Source organism: Euwallacea fornicatus, chromosome 39, assembly GCF_040115645.1.
Source record: "Euwallacea fornicatus isolate EFF26 chromosome 39, ASM4011564v1, whole genome shotgun sequence".
Classification (NCBI taxonomy): domain Eukaryota; kingdom Metazoa; phylum Arthropoda; class Insecta; order Coleoptera; family Curculionidae; genus Euwallacea; species Euwallacea fornicatus.
Genome location: NC_089579.1, coordinates 921,335 through 948,244, shown reverse-complemented (window position 1 = coordinate 948,244; position 26,910 = coordinate 921,335). Strand labels below are relative to the sequence as shown.

The following is a 26,910-nucleotide window of genomic DNA, read 5'->3' as shown; positions in this document are numbered from 1 at the left end:
TAGGTTTACCCCCGAACATCTACCTTCAACCCCTTGAGCGGAGGGGAGCGTTCAACCCTGCAAATTTTAAATCGGGAACGGGGTCGGACGACACCCCGTTCGAAGGGTCGTCGAACTCTCTTTTTGAAAATAGCTAGTCTTCGACATAATGCGTGATTCCCCTACTGCAAATTGGAAATTTATTCATTTCGACACATTTGCTCGAGCTTAACGTCCGGAGACCGTAGCGGTTAAGCATTTGCTGCTTTAAACTAAGCCGTTTGTGAAGCTAACAAACCTCTTGCCTTGCAAAGGGTCAAATCACACACTTCAGGCACTCAAAACATAATTTTCATTCCCTTAATTTACACCCTTTTCTGCATGAATCGATGTTAAGTGAAGTACTGCTGGTTAGGCCAGGGGCTTCCCGAGGTCCTGCCTGACAGCAGTGACCGCCTCACTGAGCGCCCACAGAGAAATCCGAACATGCTCGAGCCGAAGGGCCAGGCGGGAGAGCGATCTTTACGTAGGAGTTCCTCCAACAACTGCTTAAAGCCAAAGTGTCCGGTCGCTTTACGAGTTATTACCCTTTTAACCAGCGATATTTCGACAATTTCAATACTCGCTGCGATAGCCCTTTTGTTCAATTCCGTACCTTAATCGTTCAGACATATTAAAAATAAATTTAATTTGGGTACGACAGCGGAGCACGTGACCACCCTTCCATCGCTCGTGGTTTTAGTTCATTTCGGATTTTGCGCATTTCCAGAAATGTGGACCGGTGCAAGTGACGCTGTCGAACGGCCACCGAGATCGCCAGATTTGTCGCCGTTCGATTTTTTTTTGCGGGGACGCCTAAAAATTAAGGTCTGTGCTGCTTACAAGGTTTACGGCAACGGATTGTTAACGGGTGTTGTAACGCCAGAAATGCTCAGTAATGCGGGAAATCGAGTCGGAGAGAACTCGCATCAGCGTGGAAGTTAATGGACAGCAGTTCGAACTATTTCCTTACTGCAGCCGTGATTGTGAAAGTGAAATGGATAAATTTTTAATTTGCAATGTGAGGATCGCTCATCATGCCAGCAATAGCCATCTTTGGAAAGAGAATCGGACGACCTTTTAAACAGGAAAATTCCACCGCAGAAACACCCCGTACATTTCCTTACAGCCTTCACAGTCGAATGTTGAGGAGCGTCGTTTTGGCAGCAATGAATTTCTTCCATCAAAACACATCAGGGAGGATCCTAAACAGATTTTCGAAGGACCTGAGCCAGGTCGATGAGCTCTTGCCGGAGGCCTTCATTGACACCCTGCAGGTCGTCCATTACATTTGCATATCAACTTCTTGTTCTCAAAGCAAAACTTCTACAGATCATTTTCAATTTGATCGGAGCTATTTGTGTGGTCTGCATGGTAAACGCCTGGTTCTTAATACCCGTCGTGATCATGCTGGGAATTTTCTATTATCTCAGAAGGTTCTACCTGAAGACCAGCAGGAGTGTGAAGAGGCTGGAAGGCATATGTAGGTCGATCTGTCAAAATCAACGAAGAAAGTCAACTCTTCTTCGTCTCCTCTTGCAGCCAGAAGCCCCGTATTTGCTCATTTAAACGCGACATTACGAGGACTGTCCACGATAAGAATAAACAAAGCGGAGAAGACTTTGGTGAAGGAGTTCGATCGTTTGCAGGACATTCACAGCAGCGCCTGGTTTATGTTCTTGTACACCTCCAGGGCTTTCAGCCTTTGGCTAGATTGGATCACGGTCCTCTTCATCGGATGCGTGAGTTTCATTTGCGTTTTTGCATCTCAGAGTAAGGAGGTTTCCGATGCTGATTTTCATTCACTCACGATGCCCTTGTAGGGTTCTACGGAGGCACTGTGGGCCTAGTGATAACCCAAGCGCTCGGTTTGACTGGCCTCATTCAGTGGGGCATGAGGCAGTCGGCGGAGCTGGAGAACCAAATGACTTCGGTGGAAAGGGTGTTAGAGTTCGCACGAATAGAGCACGAGCAAGATGTAGATTCGGTGAGTACTCTAGGGCGTTCCTCACGCACTAACGAAAGCGAATCTCAGGCTCCAGATAGAAAGCCTCCGCCCTCGTGGCCTGGAAAGGGCCATATTGAGTTTGTCGACACGAGCATGAGATACGACCTCTCGCACGAGCCCGTTTTGAAGGATTTAAACATCGTTATATTGCCCGAGCAAAAGGTTGGTTTCCCCAATGGATTGAAGGAGAGGTTAAAAGTAAGAGATTCCAGATCGGTATTGTGGGCAGGAGCGGAGCAGGAAAGTCGTCATTAATCCTGACGTTATTTCGGTTATGTCGCTATGAAGGGGAAGTTTACGTTGATCACCTGGATATCAGCGTTCTGGGTCTGCACGACTTGAGGAGGAAAATTTCTATAATTCCTCAGGTATGCTAACCACCTTGGTGGCAGTTACTGGTGAGCGTAGTGCGATGGTCACGCTAAAATATCCGTTTCAGGAACCAATTCTGTTTAACGGCTCCTTGAGGTATAATTTGGACCCTCTCAACGAATACGACGATGATCAAATGCTAGCGGCCCTCACAGACGTCGAAGACCGAGACGCCTGTACTAGAGGCAAAGGTAGAGTTCACTTCGACAAAATCTAAGTAATCGTATAAGAAATGAATCATTTTTGGTTTTAGCGTGCTTGGACAAAGTAATGACCGAAGGTGGTCAAAACATAAGTGCCGGACAGAGGCAGATGATCTGTTTGGCTCGCGCAATTTTAAGAAATAATAAGATCCTGGTAATGGACGAGGCTACTGCAAATTTGGACGCTCGGACTGACAAGCTGATTCAGAAGACCATAAGAAGTAAATTTGCCAATTGCACAGTACTCACTATAGCACACAGGCTGCACACGGTGATGGATTCAGACAAAGTTCGTCTTTGAACAGTGACGCTGTTGCCTTCGGGGACGTTTAAGTTGTGCAAATTTCAGATATTGGTAATGGATGCGGGGCGATGCGTGGAGTTTGATCACCCTTACGTATTGTTGCAAAACCCTGAAGGGTACCTGTCGGCGCTGGTGAGGAGGACTGGCACTGCCATTGCTGCTTTTTTGACTGAAACCGCGAGACAGGTAGGGGGCACCTTCCATTGGGTGCGTGACTTTTGTCGGTAGGAACGATCTTTTGGGACGGTTTGCGTTTCGCCAAAGGTTTGCTCTTGGATTTATGACGTAAGCGCTAGTTACACAATCACACGACCCAAGTGACGGTTAGATAGCGATCTATGCTAGTTCGAGATCTGCATCTAATGCAGCCCGGTTAAACGAACGACAGAATTTCGCGGGCCGTTTCAGTCCCAATCAACCCCTGAAACCTCCTTAAAATGAGAACAAAAAACCAGTGCGTGCAGTTTCGATAGCTTCTTCCATGGACTGGGGAGAGATTTAATGCAGTTGAAAGCTCCTTCCATTGATCGGTTAAACGCGACTCTAACTGCATTGTTGCACCCTTAAAAATCTTTACGTTCAGATTCACCGTAGAAAAACTAAAACTCGAAAAAGGATTCTTCCATATTCCGATTGGACGACAAACTAGCAGTGGAAAAGGTGGGGGTTGGGGTGGGGAACTGAGGCTTATCAATTAGTCCTTTTTTCTTCCTTGGAGATCACACCCCCTCCGCGAAGCATCTCTCCTTCCCGCGGAGGAGAGTGTCGCATTTCAGAGAGTGACGTCGGAAGTTTCTCCAAGAAGAGAAATGCCTGAAATGTCTACCAGTAAGACATGTCCGCCTAGTGCACACGCGCATAACAGAAAACGATTATACAGGGTCCTTCGGCATTACGGGGGCTGTGCCGTCGGGACTAAATTTACAAATTCTGCTTTAGGCAAAACTTCTCCCGCTCGCGGGTGCGTTCACTACTACTCCAACATCACGCAACGTCCATTGATAATGTTATTTCTCCTCTCCTAAAATTAAAACTTTGCTGACCAGTCTCGTCCCTCTCGGAATAGCCTAAATACCTTGGATGCTTCATTTGTAGAATTACGAAGAGCGGCAGTTCGATCGACAGATATCAGGAGTGGACGATCCTCCGGCTGCGGGGCGCTCCGATGCGTTGGACAACGACTGATAATCAATGTGGCTTCACGTGATCTGTGTGCTTATCGTTTGTAAAATGTCTCAGGTTCCTTACGGAACCATCGAATAAACCTAAACCTCGATATTTTAAAAAATATAAACCGCTATATTTCTGTAAATTACACCGATCTGAAACCTAAGTATACAATGGCACCGAATCGTGGTTTTCTGGCTACACATCGAGTTGTTAATTCCAAGATAAATTTGCCTAAACTATCACAAAATAAGTTCTCACGTTCCTGAGGATACACTCTGTACATAAATGTACAAACTCAGACTATGTTTCTCCTTACGTTTAAAATACATAATACAACTGAATACTAAAGAAAAATGAAAGAGTAATATCCTAGTTTAAGTCCTTAAGATCTAGCTTGGCAATTATTATTAGTTTACCTTGTAAGTGACGGAAAAATGTACATTTTGAGTGAACAAGTACTCATACTGATGGAAAGTTGTGCAGAGTAAAGTAAAAATCAAAGAAATAATACCGGCTAAAACACTGCTTAAAGGTGAGATATTTAAGTACAAAATATACATTAAGCAAGAAAACTAGTTTTCTTGGGAGATTTTGTGCAACAAGGCGTCGCACGTCTTCTTGGCATCTCCCAGTAACATTGAAGTGTTGGGTTTGAAGAATACGGGATTATCCACTGCCGCATACCCCACACCTAATTAACATTACTAACGTGAGGTTTCCATTAACCCGTGCGTGTGAAATACTCACCTAAAGACCGCTTCATCACAATGACGTGGTCGGCCTTCCACACGTTTAAAACGGGCATTCCGGCAATCGGAGAGTTGGGATCGTCCACCGCAGCACTGTTGACAGTGTCGTTGGCCCCGATTACGAGCACCAAGTCGGTGCGATCAAAATCTTCGTTGATTTCGTCCATCTCCAGCACGTCGTCATACGGAACTCCAGCTTCTGCCAGCAGTACGTTAAGTTGTCCGGGCATTCGACCTAGGTCCGTACAAGTAAGACTTTCAGTTTCAGGACTTGCGACGACTTACCCGCCACAGGATGAATGGCAAATCGCACGTTTTTGCCGATCTTCTTCAACACATCGACCATTTCCGCGATGGGATATTGCGCTTTGGCCACGCACAGTCCGTAACCGGGCACGATGATGATATTCTTGGCGTTTGTAATCTGCTCCACTGCGCCATCCACGTTGATCTCCGTGTGGGTTCCGGTTATTTCCATTGGCTTCCCGGTGCCCGTGCTCGAGGTTCCGTAACCCCCGAGGATTACATTTGGCAAGGAGCGGTTCATCGCCTGCAAGAACTCTTATAGCTTGATTTATTTACGATGAGCGAGCGATGATGTATTTGCCTTGCACATTATGTACGACAAGATGGCGCCCGAGGATCCAATCAGGGCTCCCACGATAGTCATCAGGTTGTTGTTCAGCATGAAGCCTTCGGCGCAAAGGGCCCAGCCGGAATAGCTATTGAGGACAGTTATCACCACGGGCATGTCCGCGCCTGCAAGTAAAAATAAAATTGAAACAAAGATCAGTCGAGAATACATCACTGGAACCGTGGAGTCTACACCGATAGTCGACGTATCGGCGCAGAAGTATCTTTTAGACTTTTCATATTTTTTCTCCTTCGTTCCATGCAAGCAAGTCGAGAACTTTGCGTTGTAAGTCGAAGCACACATAGAAGACTGAACGGTACGCTACCTCCAATGGCGGAAGTTAATGTGACTCCCATAGCTGCACTCAGAACAGCCGTGGTTCCTAACGCGCCTAAGCCTCCGATCATCGTGGGGTCGTAGAAGAGATATCCGCCAGCCGCAATGTTGGTCAATAGGAGGCCGGAATTCAAGGCATGCCGGCCTGGCAGTAATAGTGGGTTCGATTTGAGAATTCCTTGAAGTTTGCCATAGGCTACGAGGGAACCGCTGTAAAAAGAGAAATGAAGTTTGTTAGTTCGATAACGTTAAAGCCGATTACTTTACGACGTAGCTGAACAACATTCGACAGTGTGTGCAATCAAGTACCGACTTGAATTGGGCCGCAGCTATTAAGTAAGAAGTACTATTTTACGGAATTTAATAGTTCGGATCGTGTGTGAGTCTGTTTACGACAGAATCGCATGACCAAACAAGCCTTCGTTGTGTGACACTTCTGGTGTTCAACTAAAACTTTGAACGCAAGTAACAAATTCTTACTGTTCTATTAATACTTTAGTTAAGTGAAGCTTCGTGACGTCTACCTGAACGTAATTCCTCCAATGTAAGTCCCCAAAAACAAAGCGGTTTTTACCACATTGGCAGCGGGGTCTGTGGCGAATGTTGGAAAATCGTGGATGAATGTGGCAACGCACGTTAGCACTGCAGCCATTCCTACCAGGCTGAAATAAAATTCCCATTCAATAGTTATACGATCATTAAACAAACTGATTCCTCACCTATGGAAGGCCGCAACTAACTGTGGCAAATCAGTAATCTGGATTTTCTTAGCAATTATCGATCCTATAGCACCCCCACCCAAGGCCACGCCAGCCATCTGGGCTAGTACCTCAGTACTAGGAGCTATCTGCCCTAGAGTAGCAGCAATTCCTCCAGTTACTCCGAGCTGTACAACATTCTCAAGTTAATGAAATTCGATATCACCGATTTCAGCTTATTACAATGCCGAGATTATTCCCTAATCTGGATGTGGACTGGCTGCTTAATCCAGCTAAAGCTCCCACGCAGCACAATGAGGCGGCTAAATAAGCGGCTTGGTGGACTTCGGCCAAACCGGACATTGCAGCGTAACCGTACCCCCCGAGGAAGGCCGCCGCCGGTATACCGTACAATGCGTTATAGTCTGGCGGGTCTCCAACCCTGAACTCACGATAAGTTTCTATGTTTTCGACGAAAGGGCTCAATAAGTTACCTTCTAAACATGTCTAACATTCTTTTCGTGACCAGGAACCCTCCGAAAACGTTGATGAACGATATGAAGGCGGCGCTAGCAGCCAGTGCCTATGAAATTCAAAAAATTACTTGTGTGATGTACAGAGTTTTCGGAAATAACTTTGAAACACCGTAGGTGGTCCAGGGGGTTAAGGTAATTAAACAGTTTTTATGAGCGCAGCTTAAAGATTGGCTCTCAAGATTAGAGCCCCCCACAGAGGTGACTCTGAAGATGAGTTTTTCGCAACATTTTCGAAACGGTTTGCGCTAAAATTACGAAAGTCGATACGCTGCAATAGGTCGGAATAGGACTTCTTTTTGCATTAATAATTGGAGATTTTAGTTAGGGGCTTTAGATCCGGGGGTTGCGCGCGCAAGTGTTGCTTTAATTTTTTTGGTTTGTGACATTTCAAAGTTTTGAAATCCAATTAGAGAATTGCGAATTTCTCTGAGTAAAAAAGGTCTCGTTACTTCATCTCGTTGGGGTAGACCGTATACCAGAAAAACGGGTTTTAACGAGTCGATGCACGAATACATGGAAATGCATCTCAATGGACACAGCAGGTACCCTTGTAATAGAAATATTTTTTTGTTACCCAGCGATAACAAAACATTATTAAGGATCCATGAGTTGTTTACAACAAAAGTTAAAAAGGGCCACCGTCCATCTTAATGGGTCTTGCAATTCTTTTCTTCGCAGATTTCGACGTGTAATCGTGCATCGGTTCATGAAGAATCATTTCACTGGAACATACTCTGTTCTAACGAGATGAAATGACAAGATCTTTTCTGCTTTTATTGAAGTACAGGTGATCTATGCGGAAAATAGATTCTACGACAGCTTCTATCGTAAGCGTCTATTCTTTAAAGGAGAACTTAATGTCCGCGCCAAACTTATCGAGATATCAACAGTTTGGCTTCGAAAAGAGTATTACCTCGACCGAATTGGTGGGGAAATAGCCCCCGTTCATCAGAAGCAATCCTCCTACCGCTGTGATGCCAGATATGGCGTTGGTTACTGACATGAGGGGAGAGTGAAGCGCCGGGGTCACGCCCCATACTGTGTGATAACCCACGATGCCAGATAAACCAAGTACTGTGAGCATTGACGTGAACTCTGGATTAGGAGAGAGGGCACCCAGTCCGACTATACTTCCAATCCCTGGAATCGAGGACTACGGTTATATTGCAGCATTGCGAGCAAGTAGCTTCATCACTTTGAAAATAAAATTAGGAGGTTAACATCGATTTCGCCGCCGTTGCCCCGATGAAAATTTTCGTAATTATCAGAGCAAAATACATCAATGTAAATAAATAAATAAATAAATAAAAGATTGATCTATCGATAAAACTGGTGTCAGCAAATATTTCAAAACTGCCAGAGATCTGGATACCGAACTGACTCCGCCCACTTCAATTGCTAGTCTCATGCCCCACTTCATCGGTGCTCGTTTCAGACACGTTAAGCCGTGTGCGATCGCTCTTTAACTTGCACCATCCTGATGTTTCCACTTAAACTGGTGATACCTTCATGAATATCTACGGTCTGCGTCACTTAAGACCTATTCAAATTAACTCAAAATTAACAGTACTCTTGATGAAAATTTTAAGTCAGGATGCGTGGAACAGGGGTTGAAAGTACTTATAATGCGTCGCTGTGGTTGCGCGCAAAATGTGGAGCCTTAATTATGATTGAAAATGGTACCAACCCGCTGTTGTCATCAGTGCGTTGTTCAGATTCCTCTTAAAGGGGGTAATTGCCGTTTCGATTTCCTTGGCTGCCGCAACTTCCACCTTCTTCGGCGCAGCCGCAGCAGGAGGCCCTGTCGGTTTCGGAGGGGGCCACATCAACTTCCCTTTGTCCAATATCATGCTACCCCTCACGACTTCATCGTTCAAGTTGATATTGAAATGGTTTTTGTCACCTAAAACGTGAAGGTAACACTGAAGCTCCAGAAAAACTTTTTGCGATTTCAGTTCTAAGGATACAGAAAGTAAAACATACCCATCGATAGTAAAAATTTAGAAATATTATTTGCATACAAAGTAGAACTTTGGGTCGGCAATAAGCTCGGCAAATCCGTGAGCCCGATGTGCGTAACATCATTATACGAGTATATTTCACCAGGCTTCGTGGTTTCAATGTTGCCCCCGGCTTCGGCCGCCAAATCCACTACCACGCTTCCGGGTTTCATACTCTCAATGTGCTCCTAAAAATCAGTCTTAAAACCTCCGTACCGCACCAAAACCTCGAGGCACCTTTAAAATGAGCAAAGGAGCCTTTTGTCCTGGAATCAAGGCAGTTGAAATAATTATGTCCACCTCTTTGCATTGTTTCGCAAAAAGAGCATGCTCAGCGTCAATAAATTCCTTGGACATTTGTTTGCTGTATCCTCCAGAATCTCCCCCTTCTTCCTGTAAAATTGCAAATTGAAAACGTTTAAGCGACGAGGAGATTTATTTCGAACCTGGACTGAAACAGTCAGATATTCAGCTCCGAGGGATTCAACTTGTTCTTTGACCACGAATCTGGTGTCGAAAGCCCTGACGATAGCCCCCATGGATTTGGCCTGACCAATCGCCGCCAAACCGGCTACTCCGCCCCCTATCACCAGAACCTTTGCCGGGGGAACTTTTCCAGCCGCGGTAATTTGCCCTGTCGAGGAGTACAGGTGACGAATGACATTTAAAAATATGGCGGTTTTACCTGATAGAAATCTGGGGAAGTGGTTGGCAGCCTCCACCACTGCTCTGTAACCTGCAATATTTGCCATTGAGCTTAGGGCGTCGAAGACTTGGGCCCTGCTTATTCTCGGAATGCAATCCATTGCTGTAAAATAATCGCCATGTAGGGTCGATAAGATCGAGCAACAGATCGAGTACCAAATGCATTGATCTTCCTTTCTCCTAATTTTTCAACCAATTGCTTATTTTGCGCAGGATATAGGAACGACACAAGAGTTGAGTCTGGTTGGAACTTGGAGACCTCAGCGTCCAGAGGCTGCCGCACTTTCAGGATAATGTCTGCAATCATTCCAAGTGAAATTACTGCCAAACATAAATAGGGGCCAACCACTACCAGAATCAAATACCGATTTGTCGTCCACTAGCTTGGCCCCTGCTTTTTCGTAGTCCTCATTTCTGAACTTTGCTAAGACGCCCGCGCTTTCTTCCACGACAACATTGAAGCCCTTCTTCACTAACGTTTGCGTAACTGTGGGAGTGACAGCCACTCTTGAGAACAACAATCGGGAGTTATTAGAAGTTGAGAGGTTCACGGATTAGGGCTAAAAACCTTTTCTCATTTCGCCATATTTCCTTCGGAACTCCAACAGTGAGTTTGTCATACGAGGTCCCAAGAACTTTAGCGTCCTTAGGAGCTTCCTTGCAGCGCAGCTGGCTTTTGGAAAAGTGTCTTTTGGCTGCACTCTGAAGCAATGTCGACTTGAGTTTGAGTTGCTGCAGCTGGTTTCCGGGTAGGCATATGCGAAGTATCCCTCTGGCCATGTTCTCGACTTGAACTACTGCCTCATATTTCTCTATAAAAAAAATTGGTTGAGTTAAACGCAGCCGAAATGCATGAATGCACTGTCGTCCTTATCAATTACGATCTTTTAAGTCGAAACCATTATTGCATATGCGGTAAATTAGCACTTTGTAGATATATTACATATTTCGTGAATTCGAAATATCCGAGCATAACAACCGGCACAGATCATACAATTTCGTTATGCGTGATCGATATGATTGCTTATCTAAAAGTTACAATAAAATTGTATTTGATTTATGCGTTTGCAGTGTTATTTGAAAAACGATTAAATCACTTATAAAATGAATATCAAGCACCTGTGGAATTGGGTTCCGATGAAGGATAAGCACCCCAGGGGTCAACACCTTCTTTTCCTATCTTCAAAGTTTGTTGCCATTGGGGAAAATCAATGGTAAAATAGCACAGTCCTCAGGGGAGGACAAGTAAGACGTGACTACAGTGATAGGTGGAAAGTAAAGGAAAAAACCTCGGGTTTCCACAAAGCCTATCTCAAGGGAATACGTTACGTGAGATTTAGTTCCTACAACTTTTCTCACGTTAATGTTTGAACTTTTCAGCCACATGATCAATGTTCATTTACCTCACTGTTTATTTTTTATTCTATCGTATGTGCAAATATATTTCCATTTTATCAGGGATTATTCCATATTTTTCAGATGGTATTGGCCTTATAAATCAAGGACCTCGTTACTCTACCGGCTTTGTTTTTCACGTATTATCAGTTTACGCAAATTGCAAGGCAGAAGCGAATTTACTTCCCAAGGTGACGCAGCCTTCACGTTATTTTTTACAAAACGTTTATACCGAGTGTCTAAGCGATCCCTGGACACGGGACATTATCATGGGAAATCGGTTTTTGATTTTTCGCGCCTGCGCGGCTGGTATCCAATTGAAAATTCCCACATAGAGGTCTCCACACGGATCCGTTTTGGCTCGGAACGGGTCCAAATTTCGAAAATTCGAATGTCCCGCGTAACCGTCCGAGGTCACAATTGGTCGGGGGGCCGCTCGAGCAGTTGCCGTAAATGTTTTTGCGAAGAACGTCGAAATTTTTTGACTTTGTTCGCTCGCTCGCACGGTAGAACTCGACGCGGAGGTTTTTACCCTCGTCCGTTGACAACTTTGTGTCTGTTTAATTGACTCTGACCAATCGCGGCTTCGCACCGCTACGCGGGACGTTCAAATGTTTGAAATTTGAAGGCGTCGCAATCCAAAATGGCTCCAATTAGCAGAAGATTGAAAAAATTGCGAAATGATGGCGGCCCCTGCGTACTGCGACTTGCGATCGAATAATTCGTGCAAAAATAAAAACCGATTTGTCATTTTAATCTCGTGTGTCCGGGGCGGACACACGGCATTTATCCCTAATTCATTTTATTATTCAGATCGCGCGCGCGACATCTGTGATTCCTTCGAGTACCCGAATTGGCTCGAATCTTTGAGTGCGCTAGTGCGCAAGTGCAAATTCCATATTTTTTACAAATCTACCCTTTTTTTAAATTGTAAACAATTTAATTTTTACTAATAATCAAAGAGTTAGGGCTATTTGCACCATCGGACAAAAATAAAGTAACTGTTATAATAAACCACGGCTTTTAAGTTCTCCAAACCAATGGGTAATGATGTTAGAATAGAGTTCTATCTTCAACTCTGTACCAGTGAACGTTTGCATGCCCAAACGAAGTTTTTCGCCAATTTTTCTGTAGGCTAACTTCTCCTCAAAGGCGAAAATGCCCAGCTGCAGTAAATCGAAAGTGGTATTTGCCTCATTATTAACTCTGCCCATTTTCGCCCCTCAAAACTGCATGCGAGTATTAGGGGCCCCTTTAATGAGCATCGTGGAACACCGTTGGAATACTGGATCCTACATAAGACATGCCTTTACGGGCAAAACTACAATCTACTAAAAACGTCCAGATGCTTCTGAGACCCCCGAAACGGCCTGTTCGCTAAGATGTTTCAGTTTTTCTGCATTTTAACGCTGCATTTCAGTATCGAATACTTTAGCCGCAACATTTCGTGCGGCACGACGCGAAGGACCCTGTATATTTAGTGAAAAATAACAATAATGTTGATTAATGAATAATTAATATAAACAATTAAAGGAACTAGAATAGAGGCACCAAAAATATTCGTATGGACCCAAAAATAACGAAGTGACCAAGTTAAAAATAGAAAGTAATACCTTCGGCTTGACCACCGCTTTAGGCCTTCTGGCCATGGAGTGAGCTCAATTTGACGTCAAAGTTCCCTGTATTTTGTTCCATTCTTCTTCCACTGCTCCCTCGACAAAATAACATTATTTTTTCCCGAGAGAGACCCCAAAATGTGCCGTGTCCGGGCGCTGCGCAGGTGTTTTCAAATATTTTGGGGTATTTTTCGAGTTCCAGGCCTGGCGTCGAGAACCCTCACATTTGGGGTCGTTATCTCGCCTAAACCCCTAATGCCCGCTTTAGTTGGGGTGGCGTGGGGATGGGTTTTTAAAATGTTTATACCTACAGGGCGCCCGACAAGGTCACGCCATAAATTCCAGGTCATACCGGGGCCCAAAGTGATGCTTCGCATAAAAAAATTCTTCACGGTCTTCGTTACCAAGTTATTTGCTCCAAAAGAGATTAAAAAATGTATTTTTGGCGGAACTTTTAGACAATCGACCAGTCGACGGTCGAGATCATCCTCACTTAATTCCTGCACTAGTTCCACAACGCAACGGTGGAATTTCACTTGTGTTAAAACTCCACGGACGTCACCTTTTGGCTGCGGAATTCCGCAGCGGTCTTTCGTGCAAATGTTCTGTTCAAAAACGGAATAATATTTTTCATTGATGGGGCCACTGAAAATGCTCAGAAGAAATTCAGAGCTCTTGTAGCGGGCCGCATTAACATCAGTAGCACTGGCCCGTGGGAAGATCCCCGAACGCTAATTTCGGCGCCGCAAGCTGAAAGACTGTGAAGGCACGAAATGAAATTTTCACTTCAGCCCCTCGTATCTTCATTAACGTTAACTTGGGAAATGCCCCGGATCTGAGCATTTCGACGCCTGTTCCTTGTCCCATTACTCTTGAGACGCCCTGTACTCGTCAGGTTACGGTTACTGCGGCGGATCTTTGAAGTCGACAACTGGACCTCGGGATTTAAGCCATAGTTGCGTCCCGGGATCCTTCGATCCTCTTGAGATCTCGCCACTGCCTCATTTACTTTTTTTTTAATCGAAATTTTCTAAAAAATTCCCGTTCGACGAGGAATAACTCGCTTGTCGACACTTCATGATCCGTTAATTGCCGCAAGATTAACGCCAATTGAGCGTTGTTTTTCACCAAATTGGGCTTAAGACGAGCTAAAACTGCGCATGGAGGAGGATGTACGTGTCGTAAATTCCAAGTGACTTACAAACGTATATACCAGATGTACGTCCTTGTAATTAATTATTGAGTGTGTGCGTAATTAACGAACCTTATCAATCCAAACTGGATCAGTATAAATAAAGGGAGTTGCGCAATTGCTCTTCAGCGCTCTTGTTATTCGGATCTTGCACTGTGGACCTGCACATCAGAGAAAAACTTGAAGTGGCGCTGACCTGTGTTAACAGCATTTAGAAATCGCCATAGCAATTATTGCTCTAATGGGCCTCGACCACCGGCACAATACCTTTCCACTCTCCCGACTTCCATTAGTTAAATAAACGATAAACCAACTTGCCAGTAAATATTATTGCCGATTTCCATTACACCTCGATTATTCATCTTGTGAACTGTTTATGTGGGCAAGGCCGAACGAAAAAATATTATTTTGATAGCTGCGAATAGAAATGCTGTGATTAACATCAAGGCTAATAAGACACGCACAAAATAGGTTTGACGCAATGAGCCCGAATCGGAAAGTGTAAATAAAAATTTCGGATTTTGTATCCAGTTTCTTGTGCCGAGGGGCCCGCGCCCCTCCTGCGCATCCACGGCTTCGCGTGGGAGCACCGGAATTGATCATTTCCGCATCGCCCAAGTCGCAGTCTCGACGCATATATTCCGTTGCTCTGCTTTTTGCCCCTTGGCTGCGCCGCCATCGATGCGAAATCGCCACCGTTAATCAACGTCGAAAATATTTAAAACGAGATCGTGCAAAATTTAAAAATACACTTTATGGAAAAACAACTTCTATTTTTTAGAGCTGTAAACAGATTAAATATCAATTCAATTAAATTTATCAATTTCGTTATCTGGAGTGCTTCTCGTTCATTTTTGCAATTGACGTCTCGTGACGTCGTTGAACAAAATAAACTGGGAACGTAGCATATATTAAATTATTTAGATTTATAGATGTTTTTTAAAAATATTATTACTTATCGAGTTTATTGCGGTGGAAACGTTCAAGCTACGCCATTGCATTGCTATGTCCAGCCTGCCGGGCGAGCAGCGGCTCAAAGTGAGAATGGGACCCCTCGCAAAGAGACAGATTTCTGTTCATTAATTTTGCCTCTGCAAGCTAACGGAGACATTTCCCTGCTGCCTCGAGAAAAGGGCCCCCCAAGGTGCGACTCAGTTGTGTATGAACGAATTCTGACGAATTGAGATCCAGATGGAGAAATATCTTCCTAATCACCAAGCGACGCGAAGGTCGATTTTTCCAACTTAATCTCTTCCATCTCGAGAGATCTCAATTTTTTGATAGATATTATCTTTCCGGATTTAATTGCGTTCGACAAGTTAATGTTAAAACGATTCTAATCTGAAGAAAAATTAAAAACTGACCAACGTGACTTGTGCAATCATCTGTGTTATCGTGGGGCCATCTGCGGCACTCCGTGGTTGCCTGCGATCTCGCCCTACTGCACGTTGTATTGCGGGAAGACGCCCGGTACCAAGAACCTACCGTGCTAAAGGAACTTGTAAACAACCCCCTCTTCCCGCGCTAACCTGGGGAGGAACTGGTACCAAAAGCCCGCACCACTTCCAGATAATGCCGATTAACGATCGTAACGTAAACAAGAAATGCGAGGGGAGTCATGACGGCCCTTCTACCGTGTTCTCACGCCTATCTCGGGAGGAATTTAGGGCTGGAACCCCGTGATAGTTTCGGGCACTTCATAATGCTTTTAACATGGACGAGGAATGCTCACACGCATTATGAAGCTTAATTTGTATCGATCTCTCCATTAATTTTTTAAAAATTTATAGCTTTTCTCGCCCGTTATCAAATCAGGTTGTACCCTCAAACGCAGCTTAGCGACATCACTAGCTCGCGGCATCACTTGAACCATGCTTCAGTAAGGAAAATCGGCAACTTCGCCTCGCTGCAGGCGCAATTTTGGAAAATTCAACAAAGGTTGAAAGACGGTTTCTTTGTCCCGCTTAATTCTGCTTTCGAAAAGTGAAAATTCGTTAAAAAGTTAAAAATGGGGGGAGGCGGGGCAGTTCGGAGTCGCACGGCCTGTCCTCGCGCGCCCGGGACTTGGGCCCAATCGCCAGAGATTGGTAATGAAACGGTTGAAATGAGTGTTGATGAGACAATGGCAAAAAATCCAACTGATTACTCGTGAAAATCTAAAAAATTGTGAAAATATTAAGGAAAATTTACCGCCAAGGCACTGAATCACACCTTACCAAGGAATAATGTGGTCGTTTATTGTACGCATCAGCTAAACTTCGACGTTCATTCAGCGAAAGCTGCTCCATCATCCATTTAGCACAATATAAAGAATAAATAAGTGTTGCAGAAATGTTTATAGTAATTTGCGAAACTGCGGATGCAAGTTCATGAATAAAAATCCATCGACTTGCGAGCTACGTCATTTTCGATTTGGGCCACTGTATATTCGCTTTATATCAGTGTTTACTATCGCACACGTATGTATAAAACCCGGCATTACGTAACGTCGATATGCACTCGGCAACGAGACCAAAAAGTCGACTATATGTTGTAAAAGGTGATTAGATACAATTATGAACTGGATTTTAGCATGTGTGGCATTAGAACCTCGTTATTCGCCCACTTCAGCCAGGTCCACTGTTTGATGACATGTCGCTCCCCATCCCTTCTAAGTTGCGAATGAAAATTTTAAGCTCTTGTGGGGCGTCCGGACAGTCCAATGAAGCCCTCTTCATCGATCTCCGGACGCAAAATGTTCTCGAGATTTCCAGTTTCTGAAAGAAGTCCGAACTTGTGCGGCACTTGAACGAGTTCTTGACGTTTCGTCTCAGACGCCATTATCAAAACTAGGTGTTTTCAATTTTAGACGATAACGCGTCTGCACGGTGGTGCCGTCAGCAAGGTTGAGCTTCGGCGTCTGTCAGTCCGCCATGGCGTAAACGACGCTTTTCCTTAATTCTGAAAATGTCGGGTTTTGCACCGACAAAAGCGCATCTGCGGGGAATTTTGCTGCGCTAGTTTCTGCGAAAAAATCTGCCGTCGAAGATCACAGAATTCTCGTGGAGACCTGCGGTAAGCATGCTCTGTCAGGAGCGACACGCAGAGACCGGTTGGGACGCTTCAAAAGCAACGATTTTAATGCCGAAGGTAGAGCGCCCTCTGGCGCGCCGAAACGGCTTGAAGACCAAGAGTTGGAGGTCTCGCTTGATGAAGAGCCGTGTCAAACGCGAGCCGCACTTGCAGGGTCCTTGGGGGCCGATGTCACAACAATTTCCGAACGTTTAGAGGTGCTAGGGACTAAGTTTTTTTGTTTGTTGTTGTTCATTTTGTTTTCTGTTAGGTATCTGCATTTTGCCCCTTGCGTTACGCCCATGTGCGGCGATATTTTTTCTGAGAATACCGTCTGGGTGCCGGGCCACATGGCCCATCGGGCCGAAACTAAGGGTGCGTTTTGGCTGGGGAATATGCTACTAGTCGAAGGAAGCCTTCTCGGTCGGGGCTATTGCCACGATGGGCCTGCAATATTCCCGGAAAAGCTACTAGTATAGATACGCCCCGGATGGCCGCGGTCTATGGGATCCGGCGTAGCCACAGCCAGCGAGGGCTCTTGGTGGCGGTGCGCCCCTGGTTGGAATTCCTCGGGTTTAGTACTTAAGGGATAATCGAAGCGATTTTCGTCAATTTTTTCTTCTCTTCGTGGCGGAGCTGCGCCGGGACGTGATCGAAATCATAGTGTGTAACCCGTCCAACTAGGCATCCTCCCTCTTCCTACTTAGACCAAAAAACTCTCTCGTTATTTAAAGTAAGTCCAAGTTAAACACAGCCCGTTTTGTGTAAACCAAATTGGCGTTTTCGTGGTTTCATTCGTCGAAGGAACCCCTTAACGAAAGGCACTAGGAACGATCCGAAAAGAAGGGAACTGGGTACCGTACGAACCGAAGCCGAGAGACGCCGAGCGGCGATTTGTTCGTGTGTAAACGACTGCCCAAAAGGCAGATAAGAAAAGGCTTCTTGCACCGTATCGTGACCGGCGATGAAAGATGGATACACAGCGATAATTCCAAAAGTAGAAAATCCTGGGGCGAGCCCGGCCCTGCTTCGACACCAACGGCAAAATCGAACGTCCATAGTTCCAAACTCTTGCTCTGCATTCGGTGGGATCAGCTGGGCGCGGGGTATTACGAGCTGCTCAAACCCAACTGGACTATCACGGGACATCGTTGCAGGTTACAATTGATGATGATTACGGCCGAAATGCGAGGAGAGACGCGATAAGGTGGTTTTTACACGTTGCGAAATCTGTCAAAACATACTTGGAAACTACCCCGCCCGCCGTACTCACCAGATATTGATCCGTCCGACTACCGCTATTCCCACCCGTGGCACACGGCCTAGCTGAACGTGCCGTTTGATCTTCACGAGAATGGAAGTGCCTTCCATTCTCGTGAAGATGCCAAAAAACGGCCCCATTCTAGGATAGCTTCAAAAGACGTTTCGGTCTTCCGACGTGGAATCGGTGTGCTGCCAGAAAGGTGGGAAACAGCGGCGGCTCGTGACGGACAATTCTTCGAACGACGAGTTCCTTTCCAATTTTTCTCAACGGGGCAGTCAATTTCACGAAAAAACAGCGAGAACGCACCTGTTAAGTCTCGGTGAACCAAGTCTCTTCGTTGTTAACCGAGTTTGTGTTGCATTTTTGACCACATTTGCGCCCGTTTTTCTCGAAAACCAATCGATGGATTTTCAATCGCAGTGCACCATCGGATGCAGTTTCGAAAGACCTCCAATTCGAGGTGCCGCTTGGCCCACATTTCGATTAAAAAAAAAAAGCGGCCATTTTGTGCTGTGCCGCAAACAATGTAAAAAAAGTAAACAATCGTTGAAACGGTATTTTTGTCCCATTCGGTGCCGATTTCGAATTAAAAAAATGTGTTAAAAGTTAACAGGGCAATCAAAATCTACACGCGCTCAGTATCTCTTGGAGATTTGACCATCGAGGTCAATAGATTAGCATGGCGCGTCATTGTAAAACCGTATTTGCTATCTTTATGGAGTTATTGCAAAATCTGTTCCTGGCTCCTTATATCCCACAATCGAGAGAGATACGTACGCTTTATTGTACAACTGTATTATTTAATTAATTTCCTATTAACGAACCGGTTTTTTTTTATCGTTATGTGCTGCGAAATTGAATTTGCTTTTCTCACATTCACTTTTCCTTTCGTTCGCGAAAATCAAGCGATCGATTTCGAATCACGTTGCGCCACCGAACGCAGCTTTCGAACGCCTTCAAGCTGAATTATCACTCGGCAGTTCAAAAAGCTCCATTTTGTCCAACCACTGGCGCAAGCGACGTCTTCAAGCCCCGAACAAACGTCAAAAGAGATCGTCTTTTGTCCGATTTAACGCTGCTTTTGACCTTGTGAAATATTAAAATTTCCTTAAAAAACAGAGGCGGGGGCAGCTTAGAACCCGCGGTGCAACGAGCCCACGGCCCAGCTCCACCCCGAGCGCGCAAGCTGCGACACTTCGCCACGTGCACGTCGCACCTCACACAAGACGCTCGATACAGCCCTGTACATTATTTTTGTTGTTCCTCGGCATTTCCAGAGCTGCATGCTTTCATTCCGTATGCCCTACATTGTGACTAGACATGAATTTATTTTCGTAGGTTTCAACGTAACAGGTCAATTTGTACCATCGCGCGCTAACAAAAACACCTCGAATCCAGTAAAAATATTTAAACTAACGCGAACGCGAATGGTAAATTGAGTAAACAAACATAAAATAAACTTACCAAGAAAAATATTCGTCTAAAAAATCGGACCTAAACCACTGATTATCTGTGATTTGGAATCCTGTTAGAATTCGGGGGGACAAGGGTCGTTGTCACAGGCAGTCGAGGGTCGATGGACGTCTACTTCGAGGAAAAAGTGCCTCGAAAACACAGAGAAGGTGGCATGAGACACTGAACTCCTCCGCTGCCTGCCTGCCGATACCGGCCGGCTTCAGGGTAACATAACTGAAACATTTGTTTTGAAGGCAGGTGCGTTTACACGGCGCGAAATCGTTTTTCCCCGCTGACGACGCTGCGGATTTCAGATCTTGAGCAGTTAAAACGCTAGAGGGAGAATTTCAGTTTGTTTTTTTTCCAATACAGACTTATATCATTCCAGAACTCATAACCGACGAAAGTCTCTGTAGATACCTCTACGTAAAACTCACTAACTGGTCAAAACAACCTCAGGGAGGCGTTGAAACACCGGGGGCGCGCCTTGGGTACGCTCGTCTGCTAATCTGCAGACAGCGACATGGTCAATAATAAGCGGCACATAGCTTGACCAACGACCTAGACGTAGGCCGTTGATCAAGCTATGCGATGAACCGTAAACACGCAGCTCATCGCCTCACTCAGAGATTTCTGAACCATCACTCGTTGCCTGTGTCCGGTGACGAATTACGACTGTTCGGTAGCTTGAAATTGCATTTTACCCGCCGTGTGCCAGCAGCGGCTACCTGCTTAACGCACCTACTTACCGCACGTCGGTAGTTTCCAGTAAAAGAACCGCTTTTCCTCCCCTTTTTAAAGCTTCAATTAATTCATTTGTGAAATGTCGAGTAGCTGCTAAAACCGGGATCTGTCGTGTCCGCAGTATTAGAGAAGTGGAGTCGGTCGTTTTCGAAATTAAGACGCCATGTTGCGGGGGACGATCGCGCCATTTTAAATTGGAGAAGAGAAACCACCGGTGATGGGTACGTGGGCATAACTACGCCATAAAAAATCAAATTTTAATTTCGAGAATTGCGGATGAATTTCAGGCGAACTACTTTTCTTAAACGCCCAGTATAGCCAAACCGCCTGACGGACTACAGTTTCGTATCGAGTGGGCGAACCTCGCGTATAAAATGTACCCATCCGAGCCCGGACCTGCCTACAGTGGTCAATGTGAATTTCCCTTTTTGAATGTGTTTCTTAGCGAAAATCGAATGTAATTAGCTACAAACATTTTGAAATTACTCAAAAACCCCCACTACACTCGCTGACCATTAGCGCACCTCAGCCCTTCAAGATCCAGCAGTTCTCCAAATGGATGAGTCTTCCATTTAGTTTTTTTACAGGTTTTTCCTTGAAAATTGTGTGTTGTAAGTAAAGAATGTTTTTCAAATCGCGGCGCGTTCTTGTGCTGGCTAATACCGGGTGTCCGAGCGAACCCTGGACATAAGGGATAAATGTGGGATTTTCGGTTTTAATTTTTTTGCGACATATTAAGGACAAATTTATGTGAGAAAACTTGGAATGTCGCGAACTGGGGGAATTTCATTGAACGTGCAATTTTTCACATATGTAACGCACTTCAAAGTGTTAGGAAAGCGATGCCAGAATTCTTTTTAGCTCGAAGAGAAAACGCGTTAAAAAACTCTCCAGAAGGATATAGGGAGTGAGCAATTCGCTTTTCTCTCCCTCTTTTAACCACTGAAATTCCTTATAAAAACATCAAAATTTGCCCACTTTCGAACAAACATCGGATTAGCGAGCTTTTCTGCCGCTATGGTTTGGGGCATGAATCTTTTCATAACTTCTTTTCCGCTCGGCCCCAGTTCGAGTTCTTCTACCTACCGGGTGTCTCAACTAAAATCAAATTAACGTCCCAGAAAAAGCTTTGAAACTTCACGTCGCACGGATTTTGCTGTTTGTCGGGTTTGTTTTCAACAGTGCATTTCGAACAAGTACAACCTTTGGAGTTCGAATCTAGGATCAATAGGTGTAAAATTCGTAAATATTAGGAAGGGTCAATGAGTTTATCAATTACTTTATCCTACTTAATTTACATTGAGTTTCACAACACAATTCGCTTCTTGTGCGTGCACACAACGCATTGGCGCGTGCACACAACGCATTTGCGCGTGCGCTCAAGGGAGTTCGTCCCGAAATGAAGTTGTGCGAAGGAATACGTTGTTTCGGCATTTTGAACAGGCGCCGTAGGCAGCCTCATTGAGAGTCTGAGGACGAAGTTGGTCGTCGAAGAGCGCACCAAGGGCGACAAAAGGGTTCCTGCCTTATTCTGCAGCATTGAGCGATGCAGTTTCCTTGTGCATTTCTTTGGATGCCCGGTTTCACCGGACGCCAAAAAGCTTCTCTGTTTCAGAAATTCTATCCGCCGCACGACGATTTGCAGCCGACGTTTCAGCATTAGGCCAGTTCAACGATTTTTCTCTCCATGAAGGTCTTCGTTTCGCGCGACCCGCGTCCGATGGTGCGTGAGTACAACGAACGGACATGTCCGTCCTTCTGTTGGACAGCTCTCCAGCATCGGAAACGGGTAAGTAGTTACGGAAACCCGCAGGTTCTGTCCGATTTTGCACGTTTTGGACGTGAACTTAACACGTATCAAAATTTTGTTTTCTTTAGTCATTTAAAAAAAGTGCGGGTTCTCACCGCCGCGCTCGGGAACCTTTCGCGATCCGACACGTTAAAGCAAACGGCAAAAGCGCAATTGCACTTTTGCGACGTGTTAAAATGCAACAATGGCCGAACTCGAAATTTTCAGTTCCGTTCCGGATTACCCGTGTAAACGCAGTAGCGCTCCGTCGAAAACCAGAGAGTGCGCAAACTTGTTTCCTGTCAGAAACCACTCAACAGCTGAACCAGCCGGCTAAATTGAATGCACCAGCTTTTTCTGATAAAAATTACAACCAGTACTTCGACGACCGGTTTCGAGACTACAAAACCTTTCCGCAGCCTGAAAAGTTTTAAGGGGATTGAGGTTAGAACAGCTGGAAAATGGCCGGAACTCTGACTAAACTCTGCAAACATTCCAATCAGCTGGTGTCGAACTACGGGCCCCTGTGCCAGGCTGCGTCGGCGTCTGTGGTCCAGACCAAAAATTGTAAGTGAAATCTTAGATATCTTTTAGGTATCCGTCCGGCGATTTATTTACGATTATATATTTTTAATTTGCGGCCCCGACGATCTCGATTCCGGTCCTCGATTTTTAAATTGCTCGAACGGGCCAAAGAGTTTAGCCCCGGTCTGGCTTGTTTGCCCAAATCAATTGGGACGCGCGTCCCACCTGACGTCTCCATTTATTTAAACATATTCAAAAAGAACGGGTTCAACATCCTATTGAGTTTGCTTAATTTCCCTTGGACGCTCAAACACGAATGGACAGGGCCGCAATGAAGTGAATTCTAACCGGCATTTTAACGGAACCATTACAACAGTAACGTTAATAACAACGCAACGGAAGGTTGTAATTATCAAATAACAACAAGTATGGCGGAGCAGTTGCGTAACGCCGGAGATGTATTTCCAGCAGTTTATCAGTAATTAAGAATTTTTAATAATTTATCTTAGAAACAAATTACTTCTACATGGAGAGAAAATAAATAAAAAATAATGGATTTTTAGCAATTACACGTCTTTTATCTCGTGCGACTTTTACTATTTGCTCAAGCCTAATCAGTTTATACATTTCGAATTAATGAGCTACAATTTTGCACTGAATAACGTGAGGTGCGCATGCCCCATGATTCAGCTCCACTGGGCCTTCGCCTCCTCTCAAGCTCGTGCTGTTAACAAAAAATACTTGAGAGATTCAATTTCTTAGGCTCGAGTTTATCATCTGTGACCTTTCAAGGTGAGTCGTGTTTGGTCCACTAGAGAATTCACGTACAAAGTGAATATTGCGATTTAGTTAGGCGCCACTGTGTACTTAAGTAACTTTACTGCAGCTCTGGCACTTCTTTCGATTCGCCATTTTCAAAGTTTAAAAAGTCTTTGATTAATGATTGGCAACGTTGCATCCTTCGATTCGCCATTTTCAAAGTTTAAAAAGTCTTTGATTAATGATTGGCAACGTTGCATCCTTCGATTCGCCATTTTCAAAGTTTAAAAAGTCTTTGATTAATGATTGGCAACGTTGCATCCTTCGATTCGCCATTTTCAAAGTTTAAAAAGTCTTTGATTAATGATTGGCAACGTTGCATTTTAGACTCAAATGAGAAAAGGGTCGTCGCCAAAAACCCCGTCGTTGAGATGGATGGGGACGAAATGACCAGAATCATCTGGGAGAAAATCAAGGAATCACTCATCTTCCCTTACCTCAAAGTGGAGTGTCTTTACTATGACTTGGGATTACCCTACAGGTATGTCAATAAATTGTTATAAAAGAGTTTATATAATGTTATTACCGCATCTTAACCAGAGATCAAACGAACGACCAGGTGACCATAGACGCAGCTAACGCAATTCTAAAACACAACGTCGGGATTAAGTGTGCAACAATAACCCCGGACGAAGCTAGAGTAAAAGGTAAATGAACAGCTACAACCATCACAAATCTCTCTAATGAATCTTCCTTCATTGCAGAGTTCAACCTGAAAAAAATGTGGCTTTCGCCGAATGGGACGATCAGAAACATCCTGGGTGGTACTGTATTCAGAGAACCCATCCTCTGCAAAAACATTCCAAAATTGGTCCCCGGCTGGACACAGCCCATTTGCATCGGTCGTCACGCTCACGGGGACCAGTATAAGGCTCAAGATCTCGTGATTAAGACCCCCGGAAAGGTGGAAATCGTTTATACTCCTGACAGTGGCGAGAAAGTTACTGTGGAGTTGTACCGTTACAAAGGACCTGGCGTGGCATTGGCCATGTACAACACTGATGAAAGTATTAGAGGCTTTGCCAAGTCATCGTTCCAGATAGCTCTGGCCAAAGGATGGCCTTTGTATTTGAGCACAAAAAATACCATTTTGAAAAAGTACGATGGGCGTTTTAAGGATATTTTCCAGGAAATCTATGACAGGCAAGGTTATTGTCGTCCGTGACTGGGAATAAAATTTTTTTAGTTTTATTATATTTTAGAGAGTACAAGTCGCAATTTGAAGCCAAGAAGATTTGGTATGAGCATAGGCTCATCGATGACCAAGTGGCACAGGCTCTAAAATCATCAGGTGAGCATCTTACATCTTCGAAATGAATTTGCACGTACAACTTTTTCCCCATTTTCACAGGTGGTTTTGTGTGGGCCTGTAAAAATTATGATGGTGACGTACAGTCGGATATAGTAGCGCAAGGGTACGGTTCTCTAGGTATGATGACGTCAGTGTTGATGTGTCCTGATGGGAAGACAATCGAGTCTGAGGCCGCCCACGGAACTGTCACACGTCATTACAGGTAAATAATGCAGGTTGTTCACTATCGTATTTTAACACATTCCTCTTTATGTCCTGGAAACTCGTTTTTCACCAGAGAATACTGTTGTGAACCTGCCTGTTGTAAGGAACAATTCTTAATTTATTTCCTCATAATTATGGATTTCAAAGCGATTTAAGTACAACACCGTCAGCCCTCAAGAAGCCTAAAAACCACGATATCAGATTCTCGGAAAAACTGATTGAACTATGTTTGGAATGCAAAATATCGTTTTTTTTTTTAGACACCTCGTATATATATATATATATATATATATATATATATATACATACGAGGTGTCCATTTAGCAGCATCTCGGACTCTTATGAGTTTATTTGTGAGCTCATAAAAAAATTACTTGTAGAAACGCATATTAAAATAATGAAGGGAACTTTTAGAAATAGACATTTTATGACTTTTTGGGACACCCAGCAACAAATTTTAAAATTGATCTTTGTTACCCTCATATACGTATCCATAATTAACTTTTTCTATGAAATCACACAGCCATAAGCGCCGAGGTGCAGTTAAATGGACACTCTGTGTTGTGCAGTTTTCAAATTGTGGTACTCGTTAAGGCTGCTTTACTTTTAGAGATCCTTACATGCTTATCCGTGTTAGTTTGCAAGCAATATGGGGATCGAAGCATTGGACTTGTGAAAGTTCAATATCAACAAATTTCTACTATCTATATTTCTTCATCTACCTGGCATTTACATATGACTTCATGTTGGCCATTATGTATCACCAAATGACAGTCTCCGTGGTGCCATTTACAGTCACCCGACGAATTACCCAATTACAAACCTTTATTATGTCTATTTTTTGGTTCCAGGCAACACCAACAAGGTAAACCAACCTCAACCAACCCCATTGCGTCCATATTCGCGTGGACTCGGGGCTTAGAGCACAGAGGGAAATTAGATGGCACTCCAGACGTGATTAAGTTTGCTCAAAACTTGGAGAAAGCTTGCGTCCAAACTGTGGAATCTGGAAAATATACTAAAGATTTAGCAGCATCTATTGCCGGAGGGTTTGATAAGGTTACTGACGGAATGTATTTGAACACTCAAGACTTCTTGGATGCCATCAGTGACCAACTAAAGAGAACTGTTTAGATTTAATTTAGTACACTTTAAGCTGATGATTTTGTTGACCGCACGAGTCGTTATGAGGTGTTGAATACGGTAATTTTCCTTAAATTGTGGGTTTTGTAAATAGCGTTTTGTGGCATTTCCACCTCATAAATGCTTTGTATTCGAAACGGGTTAGCTAAATAAAGTAAAATTTTTGCTTGCTGAGTTTTTGATGGATCACAGTGACTTAAGTATGTATCGCTGAACAAATTAAACCATTTAAACACTTTAAACTGAGTAAATATACTACAGTTCTGGATACTTAATATTTTATACGTACAGCTATTGATAAGTAAAAAATAAAACTTGTATTTTTTGAACAGAAACTTTTACTCTCAGTCGCTAGACAAACTTCGAATGCCTTAATATTGCCGCTCCTCAAAAAAGTCCATTTTACAGCGAAAGATCGATGTGTTTGAACCCCATAGATACAAAGGCGCTTCGATTTATTCGGAACTCTCGGCAGATCTGTGTTGACCATGATGCGAAGTATACCAATTATAGCAGATAATATTGTCATTATAGTAGCGTCTTCACCGCCTGTTTGGACTTTGGTATAATTCGGAATTCCGCCACTATCTTATCGAATTATGGTCTGCGTTGGTTTACGATATATTGCAATATTTTTCATTTTGAAAATTCATTGCGCGACATGTGGC

The 26,910-nt window shown here is 44.1% G+C and overlaps 3 protein-coding genes across 4 annotated transcripts in view; 2 read left to right on the top strand and 1 right to left on the bottom strand.

Annotated features, from left to right (window-relative positions):
• LOC136349647 (ATP-binding cassette sub-family C member 4-like) overlaps positions 1–22,146 on the top strand; it is a 33,030-nt gene extending 10,884 nt beyond the window's left edge. Inside the window, exons 14-23 of one of the 2 annotated variants that reach the window (XM_066301331.1) lie at positions 1,148–1,295; positions 1,351–1,501; positions 1,561–1,791; positions 1,842–2,005; positions 2,054–2,188; positions 2,239–2,394; positions 2,466–2,589; positions 2,652–2,890; positions 2,951–3,091; positions 22,066–22,146. In XM_066301331.1, coding sequence (XP_066157428.1) covers positions 1,148–1,295; positions 1,351–1,501; positions 1,561–1,791; positions 1,842–2,005; positions 2,054–2,188; positions 2,239–2,394; positions 2,466–2,589; positions 2,652–2,890; positions 2,951–3,091; positions 22,066–22,113 — 1,537 coding nt within the window. In that variant the 3' untranslated portion in view covers positions 22,114–22,146. Of the gene's footprint in view, positions 1–1,147; positions 1,296–1,350; positions 1,502–1,560; positions 1,792–1,841; positions 2,006–2,053; positions 2,189–2,238; positions 2,395–2,465; positions 2,590–2,651; positions 2,891–2,950; positions 3,092–4,000; positions 4,421–22,065 lie in introns of those variants that run through there. The other variant, XM_066301330.1, reaches the window with a different exon arrangement.
• Positions 4,182–19,936, bottom strand: LOC136349648 (NAD(P) transhydrogenase, mitochondrial-like). The gene is made up of 19 exons (XM_066301333.1): positions 19,716–19,936; positions 10,302–10,545; positions 10,086–10,240; positions 9,890–10,030; positions 9,714–9,836; positions 9,475–9,662; positions 9,266–9,421; positions 9,012–9,216; positions 8,716–8,931; positions 7,942–8,168; positions 6,987–7,075; positions 6,736–6,934; positions 6,514–6,680; positions 6,319–6,456; positions 5,784–6,004; positions 5,432–5,583; positions 5,110–5,374; positions 4,823–5,059; positions 4,182–4,766 (listed from the first exon to the last, which is right to left on the bottom strand). Exons 2-19 carry the CDS (start codon positions 10,511–10,513, stop codon positions 4,648–4,650), a joined length of 3,210 nt encoding a protein of 1,069 aa, XP_066157430.1. The 5' UTR covers positions 10,514–10,545; positions 19,716–19,936; the 3' UTR covers positions 4,182–4,647.
• A 417-nt stretch (positions 22,147–22,563) lies between the features above and the next one.
• On the top strand, positions 22,564–26,411 carry LOC136349653 (isocitrate dehydrogenase [NADP], mitochondrial-like). The gene is made up of 7 exons (XM_066301340.1): positions 22,564–22,806; positions 23,911–24,064; positions 24,124–24,230; positions 24,288–24,726; positions 24,786–24,874; positions 24,935–25,097; positions 25,951–26,411. Exons 1-7 carry the CDS (start codon positions 22,701–22,703, stop codon positions 26,231–26,233), a joined length of 1,341 nt encoding a protein of 446 aa, XP_066157437.1. The 5' UTR covers positions 22,564–22,700; the 3' UTR covers positions 26,234–26,411.
• Positions 26,412–26,910: the final 499 nt, after the last annotated feature.

Bases quoted from the DNA above. Each gene is read 5' to 3' on its own strand.
- LOC136349648 (XM_066301333.1), bottom strand. From the start codon at position 10,513: ATGGCCAGAGGGATACTTCGCATATGCCTACCCGGAAACCAGCTGCAG. The intron at 9,663-9,713 runs GTAAAACCGCCA...ACTCCTCGACAG, and splicing joins CTTCCCCAGATTTCTATCAG to GGCAAATTACCGCGGCTGGA. The intron at 8,169-8,715 runs GTTGGTACCATT...CCTCGATTCCAG, and splicing joins CGCACTGATGACAACAGCGG to GGATTGGAAGTATAGTCGGA.
- LOC136349653 (XM_066301340.1), top strand. From the start codon at position 22,701: ATGGCCGGAACTCTGACTAAACTCTGCAAACATTCCAATCAGCTGGTG. The intron at 24,065-24,123 runs GTATGTCAATAA...CATCTTAACCAG, and splicing joins GACTTGGGATTACCCTACAG to AGATCAAACGAACGACCAGG. The intron at 24,875-24,934 runs GTGAGCATCTTA...CCATTTTCACAG, and splicing joins ACAGGCTCTAAAATCATCAG to GTGGTTTTGTGTGGGCCTGT.